General features: G+C 52.2%; 7 protein-coding genes across 7 annotated transcripts; 3 read left to right on the forward strand and 4 right to left on the reverse strand.

Annotated features, from left to right (window-relative positions):
• Nucleotides 1–497: 497 nt before the first annotated feature.
• Nucleotides 498–2303, forward strand: N7443_003907 (glycoside hydrolase family 18 protein; the record flags this gene model as incomplete). Its single annotated transcript, XM_056883963.1, has 5 exons — nt 498–606; nt 662–730; nt 783–796; nt 849–976; nt 1025–2303. 5 exons carry the CDS (start codon nt 498–500, stop codon nt 2301–2303), a joined length of 1599 nt encoding a protein of 532 aa, XP_056742241.1.
• Nucleotides 2304–2773: 470 nt separating this feature from the next.
• Nucleotides 2774–5986, reverse strand: N7443_003908 (putative plasma membrane H(+)ATPase; the record flags this gene model as incomplete). The annotated part of the gene is made up of 4 exons (XM_056883964.1): nt 2774–4480; nt 4534–5253; nt 5310–5533; nt 5584–5986. The coding sequence occupies 4 exons, from the start codon at nt 5984–5986 to the stop codon at nt 2774–2776; spliced, it is 3054 nt and encodes a 1017-aa protein (XP_056742242.1).
• Nucleotides 5987–7148: 1162 nt separating this feature from the next.
• On the reverse strand, nt 7149–9340 carry N7443_003909 (glutamate--tRNA ligase GUS1; the record flags this gene model as incomplete). Its single annotated transcript, XM_056883965.1, has 2 exons — nt 7149–9023; nt 9080–9340. The coding sequence occupies 2 exons, from the start codon at nt 9338–9340 to the stop codon at nt 7149–7151; spliced, it is 2136 nt and encodes a 711-aa protein (XP_056742243.1).
• Nucleotides 9341–9501: 161 nt separating this feature from the next.
• Nucleotides 9502–10533, forward strand: N7443_003910 (mitochondrial 54S ribosomal protein uL1m; the record flags this gene model as incomplete). The annotated part of the gene is made up of 3 exons (XM_056883966.1): nt 9502–9749; nt 9824–10388; nt 10441–10533. The coding sequence occupies 3 exons, from the start codon at nt 9502–9504 to the stop codon at nt 10531–10533; spliced, it is 906 nt and encodes a 301-aa protein (XP_056742244.1).
• A 175-nt stretch (nt 10534–10708) lies between these two features.
• N7443_003911 (COG2 family protein) lies at nt 10709–11648 on the reverse strand (the record flags this gene model as incomplete). Its single annotated transcript, XM_056883967.1, has 2 exons — nt 10709–11578; nt 11634–11648. 2 exons carry the CDS (start codon nt 11646–11648, stop codon nt 10709–10711), a joined length of 885 nt encoding a protein of 294 aa, XP_056742245.1.
• Nucleotides 11649–12322: 674 nt separating this feature from the next.
• On the forward strand, nt 12323–13207 carry N7443_003912 (uncharacterized protein; the record flags this gene model as incomplete). The annotated part of the gene is made up of 1 exon (XM_056883968.1): nt 12323–13207. The coding sequence occupies one exon, from the start codon at nt 12323–12325 to the stop codon at nt 13205–13207; it is 885 nt and encodes a 294-aa protein (XP_056742246.1).
• Nucleotides 13208–13480: 273 nt separating this feature from the next.
• N7443_003913 (Mrp/NBP35 family ATP-binding protein) lies at nt 13481–14582 on the reverse strand (the record flags this gene model as incomplete). The annotated part of the gene is made up of 2 exons (XM_056883969.1): nt 13481–14398; nt 14550–14582. 2 exons carry the CDS (start codon nt 14580–14582, stop codon nt 13481–13483), a joined length of 951 nt encoding a protein of 316 aa, XP_056742247.1.
• Nucleotides 14583–14747: the final 165 nt, after the last annotated feature.

Raw genomic sequence — 14747 nt, forward strand, 5'->3', positions numbered from 1 at the left:
TTCCAAAAGGCTCCCCGATCACCCGCCGGACTCCCTTGACAACAGCCCTGGAATGTAGGCGACCCAGCTGAGCACACAAAATACTCCAATCAACAATGCAACGCCAGATATTTGCGTAAATCACTACCTGCTAGCCCCTTCTTTCGACCAAGAGCGAAGTTTGTTGATATAGATGCTGGCGTGGGCGGAGTGGGTCATACCAAGCGATTGGAGTATCCGGAGCCCCAAATGACGCAGAAAATGGAAGTATTGTTTTTCTCAACGGCATGCACACTGGTGAGCAAAATAACTCGACATCCGCTATTTAAGTCGATCCCCCGATGGTCACGCTACCTTTGGATTGTACTCTTGTTCCGTCGTTTTAGTCGCCAACCGCCAACTGCCAACTGCCAACCGCCGGCCAGTCGTCACTCCTTATATCTTTCTTTCTTTTCTTTTACTACTTAATACTTAATACATTTTCATTTCGCCAGTGAAATAACCGCCTCACTAACATCATGCGTCGATACTCGAAATATCTCTCCGGCTCAGTGCTACTCGCCTCCATGGGAGGAGTGCAGGCCAAGCTTGACCTGAACTCTTCTAGCAATATCGCGGTCTACTGGGGTACGTAAAAGATGGCAAGAAGCATACAACGGCTCTTAACATTATTCTCTATCAGGCCAGAACTCGTTAGAAGCCGCTGGAGGGAAGGGTCAGCCTCAACAAGCTCTTTCCTACTACTGCGACAGTATGTATAATTTCTTCCATCAGTTGAATATTGCTAATCAATTAATCTACAGACAAAGATATTGATGTACGGAGCAGTTATATGGCATGCCATGAATAGATACTAACATACAAACCAGGTCATTCCCATGGCATTTGATATGATGATCAACGGCCCCGGCGGCGCCCCCCAGGTCGACTTTGCTTCTGCTAGCGCAGACTGTGATGTGTTTCCAGGAACACAATTGAAGAATTGCCCGGGGATTGGGTACGTATACTCGAGTGAACGAAAGGTTCTACTGCTAATATGAAGTAGCAAGGACATCAAGACGTGCCAGGACAAGGGAAAGACAATCATTCTCTCGATTGGAGGTGCAACCTACAGCGAGGGCGGCTTCAAGTCAGATGCCGATGCCAAGGATGGAGCCCAGCTCATCTGGGAAACCTTTGGTCCGAAGAAGGATGGTTCGAAGGCTCTTCGTCCTTTCGGCGACGTCAGCCTTGATGGCTTCGACTTCGACTTCGAGGCCAATGTCGAGCATATGGCGCCCTTTGCCAACGCCCTTCGCGACTTGATGAACAAGGAGACCGACAAGAAATACTTCTTGACTGCCGCACCCCAGTGCCCGTACCCTGACCAGTCGGATAAGGAGATTCTGAACGGCCCTGTTGATATTGATGCCGTTTGGGTTCAGTTCTACAACAACTTCTGCGGTATCAACAATTTCGACACGAATGAGAAGAACTCCAAGTTCAACTTCGAAGAGTGGGACAACTGGGCCAAGACCGTTTCCAAGAACAAGGATGTTAAGGTCCTAGTTGGTATTCCTGCCGACACTACCGCCGCCAGCACCGGATATGTGCCCATCGACAAGGTCGCCGAGGCCGTCGAATACTCCAAGAAGTTCTCGAGCTTTGGTGGCGTGATGATGTGGGATGCGTCGCAGGCATACGCAAATGAAGGATTCATTGAGGGCGTGCGCAAGGCGCTGGGTGAAGGAGATTCCGGTTCGTCGTCGTCGTCCAGCTCGGCGTCGACCACGGCGTCTGCACCTACGTCCACTAACACACCGGAGACTACGCTCTCTTCCAATGGACAAGGGTCCTCGTCCTCGTCTTCCTCCTCATCTGGGTCTGGGCCCTCGTCCAGTGGGCCTGATGAACAGCCTACAGCTACTCCTACCACCCTCGAGACCAAGCCCACCGCCACGCCGACTACCACGTCCCAGGCCACGGCCGCACCCGAGCCCACCAAGACTCAGACACCCCAACCTGCGCCCACCGAGCCCGAGCCGACCACGACTGAGGCTGCCCCCGCCCCCGCCCCTGCACCCACCGAGACGCCTACCACTACGCCTGCTCCCGCACCTACTACGCCACCCGCGCAGGATGACGACGACGAAGACAATGACACCGACAGCGGCTCGACTTCCGCCACTGGTGACGGCGACTCCTCTACTGATACTCTCAACAACCTGCTTAGTGGTGATCTCTTCAGTCTTCTGGACGGTCTTCGTAGTGCCAATGGCGCTGTGAAGGGTATTTCCCATGGTTTGACCAAGAACCTCCGCCGTGCCAACCGCATTGGATATTGAATGCAGTAAGCAGCCTTGGGGCGAGTCAAGCGCATTGCCGTATCTGTCTTGCAGATGGGCCATAAAAAGCGGTAGTTTGAGAGTTTTTCAAATATCTACTCATGGTCCTCTCACTCTTTTGTTGGACTTTCATTTCTCATTTCTCATCTTCCCTTTCAACCTCCCTACTGTTTTATCTCATGTGCTCCTTCCTCTTATTCTCCTTGATACCCATAATCTATAATTACTCAAATTTGAAGGAAATCAAACGTAAGCTTTCAGCTTCAGACACTCGGTTCCAAAAGAAACCAGAGTCAGTTCAGAACATGTAAGCAATGTCAATTGATGCCTTGAAAATTAAGAAAAGATATTTTCCGATCAGGATTAAGTATTCGAAAACGGGTTGAAATCATTAACATGGAAAGACCAATTTTCGCTCATCACGAAAACCACACCCATTACTGCATTAATCATAACATTCCATGCTCCCGTTACTCCACTTCCTCTTCCTCCTTGCTGGCCGCGAGGAAGAACTTACCATTCGGCTTACCAGGCTGCTCATACTCAACCGTCAAGCGAGCCAGATGTCCAAGCAGACTCTCGATCTTGATCTCACCTTTGCTCCGCTTGGCACGACCAAGGTCATCAAGCCACTTAAACCGATTGAGCATGAAATAGACGAGAGCAATGACAACCTCCACACCAAAAGAATAACCCCAGATACGCACAACGGTGACAATATCCGTCCAACCATTCGTAGTTTCCACAAAACTATCCGCTGGATCAGTCTTCATGTCTTGATTAGTGAACCAACCAAACAGACAGAAGATAGTGGCGAGGATATCCACGCCCAGAATTGCAGTCACCAGTTGGATTGATGGCCAGGTGTCTATACCGCGGGTCACGAAGATCAGCCAGTTCTCGGTCAGTGCCACTTCCAGGAACAGCACTTCTTGGATAGATCCCCAGTTTTGGATGATACCTCCAGATGGCAGAAACATGCTGCCGCGGACTACCCAGGTACCCAGCGCCAAGAGAATTCCCAGCAGGACGGAGATGAACCAGATCTTTGGGAGTTGCCATTCCACTGGACGAAGTTCGAAGGATGCATTATCATAGGCTACCGCCACGGTCGCGAGATCGGCGAAAAGAGCCAGGAAAACGATGAGCTCGACGCGGATGCTTTCATTTATAATGATCATCGAGGTCACAAGGTAAATTTCCAGGTGCAAGCAGAGAGCGATACGGTATTGGATGTATGCTTTCATGCGGTGGAAGATTTGGCGCGCGACCTTGATCGAGTCAATAATAGTCGATAAACCAGGCTCCAAGAAGACGATATCTGATGCAGTTTGCGCTGCTTCAGAGGCACCTTCAACTGCGATACCGCAATCTGCTTTCTTGAGAGACGGGGCGTCGTTGACACCATCTCCAGTCATTGCGGTCAAGTGGCCTCGTTCCTGAAGAATCTGAACCACTTGATATTTATGTTCAGGGAATACTTCCGCAAAGCCGTCTGCTTTTTCGCACAGATCGCCAGCCATAGCCCCGCTCAGCCCGCCGTGGATCAATTTATCGGAATTGTAGACTTTCGTGCCTAGTGCGAGCATCTTGCAAGTCTCCTTCGCAATAGCAATCGCATCACCAGTGAGCATCTTGACACTGATACCAAGATTCTGAGCTTCACTGATTGTATGTGCTGTATCTTCGCGAGGGGGATCGAACATCGGCAGCATACCAAGCAGAGTCCATTCTTCGCCTTCTTTTTGCACGGCCACGCCCAAAGACCGGAAACCGCGGTGGGCAAATTCTTGAGCCTTAGTCTTGTACAAATCAGCGACATCTTTGGAGCATTTCGTGAGTTGAAGCACTGCTTTTGGAGCGCCTTTGGTGCAAGTGTACCTAATGCCGTCGCATGTAGCGATAGTCACAATCCGCTTTGAGACCGGGTCGAAAGGTGTGAATTTCTCTGTCGTCCATCCACGGCGCAGGATCTCTCTGGCCTTGGGATACTCACGAAGGGTCAAGATGGTGACTTTGTCGATTGGATCCAGAGATTCGATGTTATGCGAGGATGCCAAGCAAGCCACAGCGAACATCCAGTCAGGGTCGACACCCTCAGCCACGTAAGGGTCTCGGATACTCAATTTGTTGGCCGTCAACGTTCCGGTCTTGTCAGAACAGAGAATGTCCACGCCCTAAAACTGTTAGCACGTATGCTACGATCAAGAACTTAGAGAGCACAACATACTGCCAGAGATTCAATGGCAGTCAGCTTCTGCACAATGGCTTTCTTCTTAGCCAAATAGGCAGCACCAACAGCCATAGTCGTGGTGGTGACGACAGGAAGACCAACAGGGACGCCGATAATCAATAACGACAGAGTGTAATGAAGCAGAGTCTGCTGTCCCGGCGAAGCAATGGGAAGATGGCGGAAGAAGCCACCAATCCACGCCGCCAGAATCCAGGCCATGACAAGGATCAGAAGAGAAGTTCCAATGTTGTCCATGACGATTTCAAAGTGACCAGCACCCTTAGCACTCTGCACCATGCTCGCGGTACGACCAACGAAGGAAGTCTTTGCTGTAGTCTGAACCACGGCAAAGGCCTTTCCACGCTTGCAGCCAGTCGTATAGTAGATCACATCTCCCATATAACGGTCCACAGCTAAAGACTCTCCGGTAATGGCGGAATGGTCACAGGCCAGAATGGGGTAGCCACGCTTTTTCGGACGCTGGGGTTGCTCGGCTTCAGCTTCACCACCGGCATCGTCCCCTTCACCCTTTCCCGCGGATTCGGGAGCTGCGGGCTTTTCCTTGTCTCCGCCTTCTTCTTCCTCATCCGACTCAGAGCCGCCACCCAGCATCCCTTGCTCTTGTAGTTGGTTGAATTCTTCCCAGCCGTTGGGGTCGTTGAAGTCACAAATGACCTTGGCATCGGCTGGAACAACGGAGCCTTCACCAACAATAACCTTGGATCTGGTTAATACGCGGATACGAAAAGAAAAAATGGATGAACATAACATACCACATCACCAGGAACTAATTCACGGGCCAGAATCTCTTGTTGGGAGCTATCGCGTATAGTGATGGCGCGCATGGCAATATCCCCTTTCAGACTGGCGACGACGTCTGCGGCTTGCTTTTCCTGGTACCAACCGACGGCAGCGTTCAAACACAAAATACCAATGATGACACCGAAGTCAACCCAGTCGTCCAGACCAGCGGCAAGCAAGACCGCCAACTCCATAACTATTATCACTCATCAGCTATTACTCCGCTTTCAAGATACTGCTACCAACCGTAAAGAATAGGGCCCCGGAAGTAGGATATGACCTTGGCAATGGGGTTCTCCTTCTCAGAGACCAATTCATTCCAACCTGAGCGCTGTCGTCGTTGAGAGACCTCATGCGTCGAGAGGCCCTCTCGAATATCGGTAATGAGCCAATCATCGGGGAATTTGCCCGCCTGGTCCTCAAGCTTCTTGATACGGACCTTGCGCTTCCTCCAAGGCGCATACCAGATTCGCTTCGATTCAAAATCACCCTCTTCCTGCAGTTCTGCCCCTCCCTCGCGGTATGTAGACACATATTTAACCAGTTTTCCGTACTCGTCCAATGAAGCCCAGTCCCCCTGCAGAGAAGCGCGTGAGATGCGAGAGCCACGACGAACATCGCTTCCCTCTACATTGCCTGAGCTCGCCATGTTGGCTGATTGGGGGAATAGAGACCACTCGAATTGAGCCAAATTGGAGCAGGGTAATTAAGCATGCCTTGAAAGGGAGAGAACGTAGGTGAAGGTGATCTGCAAGCGATTGAGAGAAGCAAAAAGCAACCCTTCCTATCTTCAGCCCCTCAATACACCAGCAATTAGAAATTAAGAAACTTGCAAGCGACAGAAAAGTTAGGTAAAGCAGAGAGCTTCCGTTCACTATGTTTTCCCCCTGAGTCAATCATGCTGACGTCGAGACTAGGAAGCCGCCGGCACGCAGCGGAGATATTCCCTGGAAAGAAAAAGGCACAAACAACCGATTCGAGAATACACCTGACGGGTCTTGACGTAGAAGACGATCAAGCCTATCCGAATGAAGCTTCTCAACAACGGGCCGTTTCTCACATCCACGGATGAAACGTGTGACAGGCCACTGTTGGCCCGAGCTGACCATCCGCCCATGGATTCGCGCCAGGGTTCCATCGGGAGAACGCCGGTAACAGCGGTTCTGACCAGCTTTGACAGAGCAAGAATGTTGTACACCATCCCAGCTTGTGGGTTCTTCTTTTCCCGGTCTCTTCCGCGCCATTGGTGTAGGCCGAGCTCTCCTCCCTGTCACGTCGAGTCCCGCTCAGCACGAGTTTCGCTTAATTTCTAGCTAGGCAAAATACAATGGCAGATGATACGTGTTGTCTATATGCATTGTCCCCTGGATGTAGACATGGATTCGGCCCGGGTTGATTTGGTAGTCTTCCACGTCATGCTTTGAGCTTATTCCGCTGGCTCCCGGACTTCTGAAGTTGCATGCCGCTTTGTATTCCATATGTTCATGATCCATAAAATTAGTCTCCGGATAAGACCGAGTTAAAAGAGCAACAAAGAGGAACGGCTATAAAGCCTGACTTCTAACTAAAAAGTCAGCGATCGAAAAAGGCATTGAATGGCACGTGATGTGAACCAGCCCTGTGCAGTTCCTCAGTCTTCACTACCGATAAGTATACAATACAGTGAACAATTCTATCAGTTCCGCTTCAAATAATCGTGGATGAAGGTTAATAATAAAGGATGTAAATAATCTGCATTTGATTCAATTAACATCTTCTTCGCCATCTCGGCGCGTGCGCTTAGCACATTTTTATGTAGCAAAATTGGATATCTATTTGGTAGCCTTGCCAGTAGGGATGTTGAAGAAGACTGCAGGGGCACCGGGAGCGGCGGCCCGATCGCAACGGAAGAAGCCCTTGCGGTCGAACTGGATAATGTCGCCTTCCTTGAGCTGGGCAACGTTACAGTCAGCCAGGCAGGAGTCGCGGTGCTCGGTGTGGTAGTTGAGGACATCCTCGAGAACATCATCCTCGCTAAGAGAATCCTTGGTCAAGAGGTAATCGAAATCAACCAGCTCAACAGGGACGAGCTCCTGGTCGGTGGAGAGCCAAGTGACCTTCTTCTCGGTCTTCTTGACATCACCAGTGGGATTCAGCTCGAGCTCGAGGTTGGTGATGACACCAGCAGCATCAGAAGTGATCTTGCGAACGAAGGCATTGCCCCAGTTCATCAGAGTGATCTCCTCATCTGGCTTGAACAGCTTAGCATCGGCCTGTTCGAGAACAGCGGAGCCACTGAAAGCAACGGTCTTGTTGCCAACAGCGGCGTTCTTGGCGTGCTTGGGCTTCTGCTCGGTGTAGGGAGCGGGAGCATTGGAGATGGTGGCCTTGACGATCTCCTTGCTGTCGACGGCAGTGTGGCGAGGAGCAACGGGGTCAATGTACTTCTTGTTGGTAGCCCAGATCAAAGCCCAGTCGAACAGAGTCACAGCGCGAGAGGGACCCTGCTTGAGAATGAACTCACGCAAAGCGGGGATGGTCATACCACGACGGCGGATACCGCGGATAGTGGGGAAGCGGGGGTCATCCCAACCCCAGACAATACCGGTCTCAACAAGCTTGGTGAGCTTACGCTTGGACAGGAGGGTACGGATGAAGTTCATGCGAGCAAAGTCCCAGACCTGCACACCACGAAGCTTGAGGGCATCAAGCATCCACTGGTACTGGGGGTTGCGATCACGGTACTCAATGGTACGCAGAGCGTGGGTGACACCCTCCATAGAGTCGACGACGGGGCAGGCGAAATCATAGGTAGGGTAGATCTTCCACTTAGAGCCGGTGCGGTGGTGGGGAGCGGGGTTGCAGCGGTAGATGACGGGGTCACGCATGGCCTTGTTCTTGTCATCAAAGGAGATCTTAGCACGGATGCACCAGCGCAGACCCTCGGGGTCGCCCTTCTTCATCTCGTCGAAACGGGCTAAGCTCTCCTCGACGGAGAGCTCACGACGCTGGCTAGGAATACCATCCCAACGCTGGGCAGCCATGGTCTCCTTGTCGGTATCATCGGCATAGGCGTGACCAGTCTTGATCATCACGAGACAGTAGTCGTACAGCTCATCGAAGTAGTCACTAGTGTAGGTCATCTTGTTAGGCTTGATGCCCATGAGCGCAAGATCCTCAACAATAGCATCCTGGAACTCCTGCTTCTCATTTGAGGGGTTCGTGTCGTCGAAACGAAGCAACATGGTGCCATTGTACTTCTCGTGAGCAAAGTAGTCGTTCAGAAGAGCCGCCTTGGCGTGACCAATGTGGAGGTATCCAGAAGGCTCGGGAGGGAAACGAGTGACAACGCCGTTGTCAGTGTTGCGCAGGTCAATATCGTAGCTACCACCTTCCTTGGACTTAGCCAGCTTCTTCTTGCGGTCGACGGCGTTGATAGACTCGACAGCGGCCGCAGTCCAGGGGCATAGCTCCTCCAGGAACCGGTACCAGCGGGTCAAGTTGACCAGGTTACCCTTCTTCAAAGCAGCCACGGCAATACGGTTGCCACGGAGGGCACCCCACAGAGCAATGTCGGCAGTGGAGAGGGAGTATCCGACGACGAACGAACGCAAGAGCAGGTGGGTGTCGAGGCGGAGGAGAACGGGATCGAGAGCCTTGAAGTCAAGGGGAGTAAAGGACTCGAGCTGGGAAATCCACTCATTCTCCTGTTAAATGCAATGCGTTAGACTCGCTTGACTTAGTTGATTGCGGGGCAACTCACAAGGCTGAGATCCTTGCTAGCAAGATAGGGGAACTGGGCGCGCAGCTCCTCAATGGCCTGGATAGTACCAAAGACAGAGCTGGAGCCAGTGGTCAGCTGGACAATAGCCTTCTCGCCCTCCTCCAGAACGGCAGAGTCCTCATAGTTGATGGTGATCACCGGGGTGGGACGGGCCTCGTTGATGGAGGTGGCAATGAGCACCACGGGCAGCAGAGCCGCGTGGTTGGCACGAGTGGCCACGGTCAATGTAGACTGGGACATTTTGCACGAAATCGTGAGAAGTGTGACTCTTCAAAAGTTGGCGGGGCAGTCACTTCGCTCTATCGCGATCGGCAGCTCGGCTCAAGGTTTCTCCGGGACCAGAGTTGGCAGAAAACAATTGCAGTGAAGCGTCGTACCAATTACTCCGTCATCGTTTAGCCATGTCGTCCTACGGCACTGCTTTGCCCTCTGCGGCACGCGGCATTCTTTCATCATGCCGCCTATCCCTGAGTGAGAAGTCAATGACTCCCGCTTTGTCGATTTTCCAGCAAGTCCGCGGCTTCAAGAACAACGCGCAAAAGGGCAAGGGGAAGAAGAAGGAAGTCAAGACGGACCGCAAGGGTCCACGAGAGTTCCGACAGAAGAACCTTAAGGATATGGAGCAATTCGCTCTATGTGATGCGATGCGGTATGTCTGCCTACACGGGACCTAGGAGGTCCATTGAGACCCCCGATCATTTTTTGACATCGTTCCCGCTACAGCTATATCCGAGCCATGGAAGTCGGCCGCGAGAGCACGGTTACGAAATACGAAATCCACATTCGCATGCGAACAAGGAAAGACGGCCCCGTCATCCGAAACATGATCCGATTCCCTCACGCCGTTCAAACTGAGTCCCGTATCTGTGTTATCTGCCCTCCCGGGTCCAAGCAAGCGAAGGATGCCATTGCCGCCGGTGCCGTTCTAGTCGGTGAAGATGAAGTCTTCGAGGCAATCAAGGCTGGAAAGATTGAATTTGACCGGTGTCTGGCTCATCCCGATAGTTTACCGGCGCTGAACAAGGCCGCGCTGGGTCGCGTGCTTGGTCCCCGTGGCTTGATGCCCAGCGTGAAGACCGGTACTGTGGTGGAAGACGTCGCATCCCGTGTCGAGGACCTCCGAGGAGGTACTGTTTACCGTGAGCGTGACGCCGTCATCCGTCTTCCGATCGGCCAGCTCGGATTTTCCCCGGATCAGCTCCGCGACAACCTGCGCACAACGATCGAGTCGATCAAGAAGGATGCTGCCGGCCTGAACGACCGCATCAACAAGGAGATCTACGAAGTCGTGAGTGCTTCAGCTATGACATTGTTGCACCATCTGCTAATTCCTCATCCAGGTGCTGAGCTCAACCCACGGCTCCGGCTTCAGCTTGAACGGAGAGTTCAAGACCGACGACTCCCCAGAAACCTCTGCCCTGACCGGCGTGTAAAATACCTCTTGTCTTATATTCGATTGGCGTGTACAGATTATTGTTTTATTAGGAAAGGACATGGTGTATCATGGTATCATTTCTGTTCAATAGAGACTCCCACAAACCTGAACGCCGACGCTATGTATTCAACTCCAGCTTGCCTCCGGCTTTTTTTTGGAATAGATAGAGCAATCTATACCTTAAGATTCTTAAGCGCAGCAATTGCACTGACATCTTCTCCCATGAGGTCGTAGAGACGTAGGACCGCCATGGTTCTCGCGTCGCGCTTCTTCCCCGCTTGACTAGCCTGTTCCAGCGCAGTCTTTAAATCCAACAGTACTGTCGACTTGACCTTGGCCACACGAGAATGCTGTGCAATTAAAAATGGATGTTTCTCGCCCACTCGTGTCGCAATGGAGGTTAAGAAGACATATTTCTGGACATGTCGCTCGAGCCGATGTAGGGAAACTGGTGTCGTCCCATCTTCCAGCTCCTCATCATCGCTGTCACCACTGTCACTTGAGTATATATCAGACTCGCTGTCCGATTCGTCCGATACAGGAGCTGTCTCGGCGGGCGATGACCTGTCTGAAATCATCAAGCGGTGCTCCAATTCCTCCACTCGGTCCGCATAGTCCAGCAGGTCTTTGCCGATATCCGCATGGGTGCGCAACTGGCGCTTCTCGTTCAATAGTCCCTCTACCTCGATTCGCCGCGCCTCAACCTTGTCGCGAATTGACTGTACATCTCGCTGGAAAGACAAGAGACCAACTTTCACACCCTCGACCTTCTCCTCGCCACCCCGAAGCGCGGTCCCCAGGGATAGAAAGTCCTGATAGTTCTCGTTGACTAGGTCCAGCAACTCCTTATTCAGGTATTGTTCCAATCCGCGCAGCTCTTGCCTCAAGTCCTCGAGGCTCTGGTGTCGATTGGTTAATGTCGACAGAAACGTGGCAGGATCGAAGTCGGGGGCCAGGAAGGACGTTCGAGCTAGCGGTTGGGGAAAAGGCAAGCCGGAAGAGTCCTCGTCAAAGTCGGAAGCCGACTCGTCAGAGTCACCAAACTATAACGGAATTAGCGGGGATTTCCAAGACCAATCCAACAATGCAACAACGTACATTAAATCGGTTCATGGCGTGGCCGAATCAAGAAGAGGTGAAGAGCGGACAAGTGGTGGAGCTTGACCCCAAGCGTGTCGGCCTTGGCGTTTGTTGATTCCCCTGCGACTTTCTGGATTAACTTGCTAACTTGCTAACTTCTGACTTGCTTACCTCTAACCTCCAAACTTCCCGACTCCCTGCACCTCTCTTCTTTTGTCTGCTGAGACATTGCCAGCGCATAGACAACGCACAAGCACATGCACCCTGCGACTTGAATGCACCTTTTCTCGTGAGTATTCGGGTGCGCCCCGCATACACTGGAGTGCCGAGCGGGGTTTCACCTGCTCTGCGCTGTCCTTGACTCGAAGTTGGCCGATGGATCCAGACCCCCTATCCGCGCGCTGGGACAGTAGCCGGCTGTCCTCCTTCAGTAGACAGGGATGGCCCCGACTGTCCCCGTCCTACGCGTCTCCCGGTGATGTAGGCCCCTCACACCACGCCAGCTGGCGGCACTACGAGTCCGTAGACAATCCAGATACATCAACCCATGTATCGCCCCCCGCCAAATGACCGGAGATTCAAGACCTTTTTCCCGAAGAGACAGACCGGCTAATACTCTCCCTGAACGACACCCCACTACACCAACTCAGCCGGTATTGGTCAGATCGTATTCTGGCAATGCCGAAGACACGACAGCTAAGTCGACCATGTCTCCACGCCGCCTCTTCCCATTCTCCGGCCCCAAGAGCTCGGTTCCCTCCCGTCCACCGGGTCCGCCGCCCCCGTCGGATAAGGATTTCAGTATTGAAAGCATACTGCAGGCCATCGAGCCCGATATACAGGGGACCTTGGATTCGATTGCCGAGATCTGCGGACGAAGCAAGCTAAGTCTCGCCAATGAGTATGGCAGCCATATAGCGCCGCTGGGAGAGATTCGCGCTCCAGCAAGCGGCCTCGTTCCCGTCGAAGAAGCCAGCTCAACTGACGAACGGCGCGCCGATGAGAGTTTGATTATCTTCGACGATAATCCTGGTCTCGTAGAGCCTGACCGTGATATGCATCCCTCCACCTTCTATCGGTACCTTGAGAATCTCCGACAGGCCGCATCGTTGCTGGAACGCAACGGTACAACTGTCTCAGGCCCATCAGCGCAGCTAAATGCTTCAACTTCCGCTGCCGTGGCGAGTTATGTGAATTCCCCGGAATTGGACGTCGCTCCATTACCCACTTCTCGAGAGTTTGTCTCGAGACCCAAGAACACGGGTCGAGATCTTTTAGCGATGAATATTACCTCTAGCCAAGATGACCACTTTTCTCCAAATATTGTCACCCCGGCTGTTGTTTCTGAGTTTCATCTTGATGCACAGGCAGGCGAGAGAAACACAGAAACCGACCCATCCGTTCTGTCCGTGGACCAGCTCAATCTTGACGATCGCATACCGGAGTCCATTCGCTCTCTACTTGGCTGGTTAAGATGGTCTGCACGAATTGTAGGACCAGAGTCCCGCCCGGCTTTGCAGTCAGCCGAAGGCCGACTACGAGCTATGCTGGAACAATCTGCTGAGGACAGGTTCTCTTCGCAAGCTGTGTAAGCCTTTTTGGATGTGCGCTTTTCTTGTTGTGCACGTTATCACGATTTACGAGGATCTAAGATGATAATTATGACTTGAATGTATAACGACTAACTTATGATATCCGAGCAGTTGCAATTTATCGATAAGATTCATGCGAACTTATTCTCATTGCCTTGTAGAAACTCGCGAAATCCGCCTGGTATAAGCAAGCAACGCCGTAATGAATGCTTAATGCAATGCAATCAACCCTCATGATCGCTAGATAGATCGACAAACTTTTCCAGACGCATCTTAAGACGCCCCAGCAGTGCTCTCCACACCCCCAAGTAAAGTCTTTGCAAACTCCTCGAAACGAGGATACGACCAACCCTCCTTATACTTCTCTACAAGAGGTCTCAAATCCGGCTCCTCAGGAGCTCCAGGCTGCTCCTTCTGTTCCTTATCCTCCTCATCCTCCTCGTCACTATCCTCCATCTTACCCTCGACCAATTCCCCAAACTTAACATCCACCGGCACTTTTCCCATAAACAGAATCCCCAATTGCTGCGCCATAACCTCACCCCCACCACTTGAGAAGAGATTGCTCACCTCCCCACAACACGGACAAGCATACCCAGACATATTCTCAATAACCCCAAGCACAGGAATACTCGTCTTAACACAAAAGTTCGCCTCCTTGCGCACGTCCGACGTCGCGACCGCCTGCGGCGTCGTCACAAGCACTGCACCATAAAGCCTCGGCACATTTGTCTGCGCCGCAGTCGCGGCATCCGCAGTCGAGAGCGTAAGAAGCTGTTCGGCTAACGCAATATGCTCATCACTAGTACCAGGCGGTGTATCAATGAGCAGGTAGTCTGTTTCGCCCCATGAGACGTCCGACAGAAACTGTCGAATCATAGCTGTCTTCTTAGGTCCGCGCCAGATGACGGCGTCGCCGCGGTCGCGGAGGAGGAAGCCTAGAGACATGCAGCGGAGAGAGCCGCGCGCAGGTGATGAGTCCGATTGGGGTGCTGCATCATGGACTGGAACGGGTAGCCAGCCATTTGGGGATTGGGTAATCTTTGCGTCTTCGAGGCCAACGAGGCGCGGGATTGAGGGGCCTGTTAGATCGATGTCGAGGATTCCGACGGATTTGCCTTGAAGGGAGAGAGCAAGGGCTAGTTGGAGGGTGACGGAGGATTTGCCTACACCACCTTTGCCGGAAAGGACCTGCGAGGAGGGAGTTAGCCTTTGCGAAAGAGGAATGACTTAAGTGGTACTTGTTTCAATGCGCACACTCGCCGTTATCGATAAGGTGTGAGGGGCAATTTTTGCGGCGGTGGGTTATTGGCGCGTTGGGGGGTTGGCAGGGAGGACTTACCAGGACGATGTTCTTCACTCCTTCTAAAGGCATTTCTGAGGTATGATTAATGTTCAGTTGAAGTGTAGAATCGATGGCGATTGTTAAGAGTGGGGAGGCCGATGTTCGGATGCTTATCAATCGGGCTCTGACTAAAGCACGCACTGTGGATGGACCCTTCTACAATGCAACATAATGGCAGTATTTGTTGATTTGATT

Source organism: Penicillium atrosanguineum (assembly GCF_028827265.1).
Source record: "Penicillium atrosanguineum strain IBT 20685 chromosome Unknown utg000003l_segment0_segment0, whole genome shotgun sequence".
Lineage (NCBI taxonomy): Eukaryota > Fungi > Ascomycota > Eurotiomycetes > Eurotiales > Aspergillaceae > Penicillium > Penicillium atrosanguineum.